The sequence below is a fragment of the Chiloscyllium plagiosum genome, chromosome 11 (genome assembly GCF_004010195.1).
Source record: "Chiloscyllium plagiosum isolate BGI_BamShark_2017 chromosome 11, ASM401019v2, whole genome shotgun sequence".
In the NCBI taxonomy this organism is placed as follows: Eukaryota; Metazoa; Chordata; class Chondrichthyes; order Orectolobiformes; family Hemiscylliidae; genus Chiloscyllium; species Chiloscyllium plagiosum.
Window position 1 is genome coordinate 92,969,058 of NC_057720.1, and position 7,218 is coordinate 92,976,275.

The window sequence follows — 7,218 nt, forward strand, 5'->3', positions numbered from 1 at the left end:
TATTTCTCAGCCCCCTACTCCCTCCCCAGTCCTGATGAAGTGTTAGGTCCAGAATACTGAGTCTCTTGCCCCTCGGTTGTTGCCTGACCTTCTGTGCTTTTTCACATTTTACCAACTCTGACTTCTCCAGCATCTGCCGTCCTCACCATCTCCTAGTTGTAGCATATAGTGAGAAAGGCAAATGGAATCTTGGCATTTATTGCAAAAGGACTGGGTTATAACAGTAAAAGAAGTGTTGCTCTAATTATATAAGGTGTTGATGAGACCACCTCAGGGGTTATTGTGTTCAGTTTTGGTCTTTAATTAAGGAAGGATATGGTGGCAGTTCAGAGCAGGTTCATAACATTGATTCCAGGGATAAAAGGGCCATCGTACGTGAAACAATTGAATAGCTTGAGTTTGTAATTGCTGGAGTTCAGAAGCATGAAGGGGGATCTGTTTGAGGTGAAGGACAGTCTCTCGCAAGAGGTTATCGATATAGAGTGAGAGGAGGTCGGTTCAAAATTGAGAAGAGGAGAAACTACACCTCCCAGAGGGTTGTGAGTCTGTGGAAGTCACGCCCCCCCCCAGAGAGCAGTGGAGGCAGAATCAGTCAACAGGTTCAAGAAACAAGTGGAAATGTTTCTGATGAAAAGCGGAAGAAAGGGCTATTGGGAGCAGGTAGGCAGGAACGTGGTATTGACACCAGGATAATATCAGCCATGGTGAAAGTGAATACTGCAGATGCTGGAAATTAGAGTCAAGATTAGAGTGGTGCTTTTGCCCGAAACGCTGATTTTCCTGCTCCTCAGATGCTGCCTGACCTGCTGTACTTTTCCAGCACCACTCTAATCTTGGCTAACATCAGCCATGAGTGGGCTTGAAGGGCTGACTTGCCTATTTTGCTTCTAATTCCTATGTTGCTCGGTGTTCCTCCTCTGAAAAGCACTCACCCTCATCCCTGCCTTCTGTCAGGCTCCCCTATACATGACAGGGTTGACCCAGAGGACACATATGTCACATCCAGAGAATTCATCACTTTTATTTCTCAAAAGTCCCCAGACTTTTGGGCTCCTCATTTGGTGAAGGCTGAAGTAAGTCAGACAGGCCCAAGCTAGGCCCGACCAAAATGCATTTGTTTTTCACCTAATTCCCTACAAGCAGCTTTATCAGAAAAAATGCCTTTACTCACTGCACTAATCGCCTTCGAGAGCGCTGGACCAGCATCAAGGCTGCTTTGACAAAGGGCTTTGTTTCTTTGATTTGGTTGGTTGTTTTTTTTATTAATGGGACTGGTTGCCTGCCAAATACCACTGCCCTGTCATTTCACGGTACAGAGAGTAAGGGACATTCTGTCCAGTTATAGAAATGCATTCACTTTTCTTTCTTAAAAACAAAAAGGCACCTCTTTAATTTCACTCTGGAGCCTGATCTGTTTGGACTGTGATTTTCCAGACTGAAGTCCCTATCGAGGCTGAGACCGTGTCACCTCCCACGTTACCATTGCCCGTGGCTGTTCCAGCTCCCTCATTGGAAGAGGAACATCCGGCAGCTGCCTGGGAAGCTCTTTGAACACTGGGCGCTTTGTTCACTTGCTCGCTCCACAACAACCGCATTAACCCTGTCATTAACATTGCCCACATTGATAGTACACTCCATGTCACGCTGGCCTTGCATGCAGGGGTTGATCCCATTGCCGGAACGCCGCAGTGGTGGGCAAATATCCCAGAAACACTTGGCCCTGTATCTGTCACAGCACCCCCCACCCCCCGACCCTGGGAGGGGGATAAACATTAATGAATAAAATGAAATGACCAAATGCTTCCCCTCCCAAATGAAGGAGCTGTCCTTGTTGGGTGGCACAGTGGCTCAGTGGTTAGCACTGTTGCCTCACAGCCCCAGTGACCCACATTCAATCCCAGCCTCAGGTGATGGTCTGTGTGGAGTCTGCACTTTCTCCCCGTGTCTGCGTGGGTTTCCTCCAGGTGCTCCAGTTTCTTCCCACAGTCCGAAGTTGTGCAGGTTAGGTGGATTGGCCATGTTAAATTGCCCATAGTGTCCAGGGATGGACTGGCTAGGTGGATTCGTCATAGGAAATACAGAGTTACGGGCTTAGGGTGGGAGGGTGGATCTGGGTGGGGTGCTCTTCGGAGGATCAGTATAGACTCAGTTGGCTACCTCCACACTGTAACGTTCTATGACTTTGTAAAAAACTCAGAGCACCACAATAGCGACAAGTCTGTGACACAGCCTCACTGAAACTGTGGGTGGTATTGGATTGTAGTCAGATATTGCCTGTTCAGATCCTGTTTCAAATAATGGATCTTTTTTATTGGAGTGGGACACTTTGACAATTAGGGAAGTTGCCCATTAGCAATGCCAACCAACAGATGGACAAGTCTGCGCAATTTTTGAAAAGATTAGTAGCTCAGGTTGAGGTCCTGGATGTAGGCTAGCTCACTGAGCTGGAAGGTTCATTTCCAGACATTTTGTCACCCTACTAGGTAACAAGTTCACTGGGCCTCCGGCGAAGCACTGTTGATAATTCCTGCTTTCTATTCATATGTTTGGGTTTCTTTGGGTTGGTGACATCATTTCCTGTGGTTACATCATTTCCTGTTTTTTTTTCTCAGGGGGTGGTAAATCGGGTCCAAGTCAATGTGTTTGTTGATAGAGTTCCAGTTGGAATGCCATGCTTCTAGGAATTCTCGTGCGTGTCTCTGTTTGGTTTGTCCTAGGATGGATGTGTTGTCCCAGTCGAAGTGGTGTCCTTCCTCATCTGTAAGTAAGGATACCAGTGAGAGAGGGTCATGTTGTTTTGTGGCTAGTTGGTGTTCATATATCCTGGTGGCTAGTTTTCTGCCTGTTTGTCCAATGTAGTGTTTGTTTCAGTTCTTGCACGGTATTTTGTATCGTGTGACCCTGTTTCCAGACACACCCACCACGGGGAACATCCTACTTGAACCTATCCCCTCCAGTCCTGTTAGAATTTTATAACTCTCTATGAGATCCCCTTTCACTCATCTGAATTCCAGCAAAAACAATCCCAAAATAATCAATTCTCCTCAGTTAAAAATCACACAAGACCAAGTTAAAGTGCAACAGGTTTATTTTGGAGCGTTGCTCCTTCATCAGGTGGTTGTGGAATATACTTTGTACACCCTAGTCCAACACCAGCCCCTCCAAATCAATCTCTCTTCATACATTTTCATCCAATTGAATCAGCCTGATAAACCTTTGCTGCACTCCCTCAAGAGCAAGAGCTTCCTTCCTCAGATAAGGAGACCAAAACTGCACATAATATACAAGGCCCTATATAATTACAGTAACACAATCCTGCTCCTGTACTCAAAACCTCTCACAATGAAGGCCAACGTATAATTTGCCTTCTTTACTGCCTGCTGCAGCTGCACGCTTATTTTCAACGACTGGCGCACAAGGACACCCAGGTCCCGCTGCACACCACCCCACCCCCCAATTTACAGCATTTTTGGCTTTGCTTCCAGAGTGAACAACCTCACATTTATCCAAATTATATGGCGTCTGCCATTGCACTGCCCACTCACCCAACCTGTCCAGATTATGCTGAAGGATCTCTGCAACCTCAGCACAGTTCGCTCTCCCACCCAACTTGGTATCATGTGCAAACTTTGTGATGTTATGTTTTGTTTCCAAATTATTAATATATACTGTGAATAGCTGGGGTCCCAGCACTGATCCCTGTGGCATCTCACTGGTTACTGCCTGCCAACTTGAAAAGGACCCATTAATTCCTACTCTTTGTTTCGTCTCTACCAACCAGTTTTCTATCCATCTCAATATACTTCCCCCAATCCCATGCACTTTAATCTTACACAATAATCGCTTATGCGGAACTTTGTCAAACGCTTTCTGAAAGTCCAAATATACCACATCATCTGGCTCCCTCTTGTCAAGTCTACTAGTTACATAGACTAATAGGGTCATAGAGATGTACAGCACGGAAATAGACCCTTTGTCTAACTCGTCCATGCAGACCAGATATCCTAAATTAATCTAGTACCGTTTGCCAGCACCAGGCCCATATCCCTCCAAACCCTTCCTATTCATATACCCATATAGATGCCTTTTAAATGTTATAATTGTACCAGCTTTCACCATCACCTCTGGCAGCTCATGCAATTAATGCACCACCCTCTTCATGAGAAAGTTGCCCCTTAGGTCTCTTTTAAATCTTTCCCCTCTCACCCTCAACCTATGCCCTCTAGTTCTGGACTCCCCTTTCCCAGGAAAAAGACCTTGCCTATTTATCCTATCCCTGTCCCTTATGATTTTATAAATCCAACAGATTTGTTAAACATGATTTCCCTTTTATAAATCCACGCTCAGTCTGCCTGATCCTGCCACTGCGTTCTAATTGCTCTGTTATAAAGTCCTTGATGATGAATTTGAGAATTTCCCCCACTATCAATGTTAGGTTTACTGGCCTATAATTCCCTGTTTTCTCTCTACCTCCCTTTTTGAATATTGGAGTGACATTAGTTACCCTCCGGTCTGCAGGGACTCTTCCACAGTCTATAGAATCCTGGAAGATGACCACCAATAGATCCGTCATTTCTACCGCCACTTCCTTGAGTATTCTGGAATGTACATTATCAGGCCCTGAGGATTTATCTGCCTTCTATCCCATCAATTTTCCCAGCACCATTTTGCTACTACTATTGATCTCCCTCAGTTTTCCATCTCTCTAAATCTTGCATTCTCCAACATGTCTGGTATCTAATTTGTGTCCTCTATTGTGAAGACAGAACTAAAGTATGTATTCAGTTGCTCAGCCATTTCTTTCCCTCCTATTATACATTCCCCTGTTTCTGTCTGTAAGGGACCTACATTTGTTTTCACCAATCTCTTTCTCAATACCTATAGAAACTCTTAGTGTCAGTCTTTACATTCCCTGCAAGCTTACTTTTGTACTGTATTTTCCCCCTCTTAATCAAGCACATAAACCAATCACCTCATATTTTCTGAATTTAGCCTGTCCTCATTTACTGAAACAAAGCACCAAATGATGACCAGTTGTAGTTCCAATCCAGTACTGTCCTCGGAGTGTTTGAATGAACATTCGACATTTTGGCCTCGACCACAGAGAATTTCACCAGTTCATCACTCTCTGGGTGAAGAAATTTCACCTCAGCTTATCACCTTTGTGTGGTGTATATTTGTTGTGGTATCTGTGTATGAGAGTGCATCTATGTGTGTGTGTGTATATATCTGTCTACATGTAAGGGTATCTATGTGTGGCTGCGTGCAAGTGTATCTCTGTGGGAATGTGCCTGTGTGGCTGTGTGTAAGAACATATTTGTGTGCAAGAGTTATCTCTGTGTGTGTGTTTCTATTTGAGTAAGAGTCTATCTGTGTGTGTGTGTGTGCGTGCATATGTCTGTCTACCTTAATCAGTGCATGTGTGTGCGTGTGTGTGTATTTATGTGTGTCAACCTTAATCAGTGCGTGTGTGTGTATTTATGTGTCCACCTTTATCAGTGCATGTGTGTGTGTGTATTTATGTGTGTCTACCTTTATCAGTGTGTACTTATGTGTGTCTACTTGTATCTGTGTGTGTGCCTTTATGTGTATCTACCTGTGACTGTGTGTGTGCCTGCATATGTGTTATTGTTGGTTACCTAACTAACGCGCAGGTCTAACGTTTCTTTCCCCGGGTGTGTAAATCCCCTTCCTTATGAGGGTTTATAGATGTCTGTGCATTCGTAGTCATTGTGCAGGAGTGGATATGTGTGTGAGAGCACTCCCAGGACAGTACTGAGACAGTGCTGCACTGTCAGAGGATCTGAGTTTCAGAAAAGACATGAACCTGTGGTCCTGTCTGCTCTCCTCAATGGGCCAACAGCATATGACAATGATTAGATTACTAACATTGTGGAAACTGGCCCTTCGGCCCAACAAGTCCACACCAACCCGCCGAAGCACAACCCACCCAGACCCACTCCCCTATATTTACCCCTTCACCTAACACTACGAGCAATTTAGCATGGCCAATTCACCTAACCCTGAACAGTTTTTTTTGGATTATGGGAGGAAACTGGAGCATCTGGAGGAAACCCACGCAGACATGGGGAGAATGTGCAAACTCCAGGAATTGAACCCGGGGGTCCCTGGCGCTGTGAGGCAGCAGTGCTAACCACTGTGCCACCGTGTCGCCCACAATGGGCAGTTCTCCATGGCACCCTATTCCTCATTCGACATCCCAGAAGAAAAAAGCTTTCCTGGCCATGATCTTTGTGGGATCTTGCTGTGCACCACCAGCTACTGTGTTTTCCCACAACTCCAACAGCGACCGTACGCCAGCAGCTTGCCATTGGAAATTATTTTCGGGACAGGCCGGGGCTGGTACAGGCGCTAAAGAAATCCGTATTCCTGTCCCCGTTCCTCCCCTCACGCTTGCTATCAACATTTGCAGAGACCGGATCATGTCATAGCTCTCCTGGAAGCAAAGCTCAAAACCGAACAACAAAATTCCTTTCAGTCCTGGAATCCTTGCACCCCCACCTTCTCAACCCACTCTAAATCCCCGTACCCTCGCCCGAGAGGGAGTGCAGCCTGCATTCTGCTCATATCGGTCTGAGGACGGCTGTTACTCAGTGTTAACACAGTTACATCAGCTTTCAACCGGGCTGTCCCTCCATGAGGTGGGCTCACTACTGCTTGGCACTCACTCACGCAGCCCGGCGTTACATAACACTTGTTTTCAAGTATCGAGTGATCCAAGGGTGGGGGAATGAGAAAAACAAACAGCAACTGAACCATAACTGTCCCTTTGTTTTCTGTAATTAGCAAGGGATCCCATGTACTTTACAAATGTAGGCTTCCACCAAATGGAGTGTGTGTGTGTCTGTGTCTGTATGTGTGTCTGTGTATTTGTGTGTGTGTGTGTTCGAGAGAAAGAGAGAGGGTGTGTGTCTGTATGTGTGTCTGTGTATTTGTGTGTGTTCGTGAGAAAGAGAGAGGGTGTGTGTCTGTATGTGTGTCTGTGTATTTGTGTGTGTGTGTTCGTGAGAAAGAGAGAGGGTGTGTGTCTGTATGTGTGTCTGTGTATTTGTGTGTGTGTGTGCAATGGCAGGAGCTCACAGGTCGCTGAGACTGCAATGAGCTCCATCAGTGCCATGGGGTGGCGATGTGGGTGCTGCATGTGTTGTACATGTAAACCCTGTCAGCACACACTGAGCACCATACCACAGCCTCTCC

General features: G+C 45.8%; 1 protein-coding gene across 1 annotated transcript in view; it reads left to right on the forward strand.

The window, feature by feature from the left end:
* LOC122554083 (vesicle-trafficking protein SEC22b-like) overlaps window positions 1–7,218 on the forward strand; it is a 74,021-nt gene that overhangs the window by 16,069 nt on the left and 50,734 nt on the right. Inside the window, exon 2 of the mRNA XM_043698536.1 lies at window positions 6,453–6,662. Coding sequence (XP_043554471.1) covers window positions 6,453–6,662 — 210 coding nt within the window. The remainder of the gene's footprint in view (window positions 1–6,452; window positions 6,663–7,218) is intronic.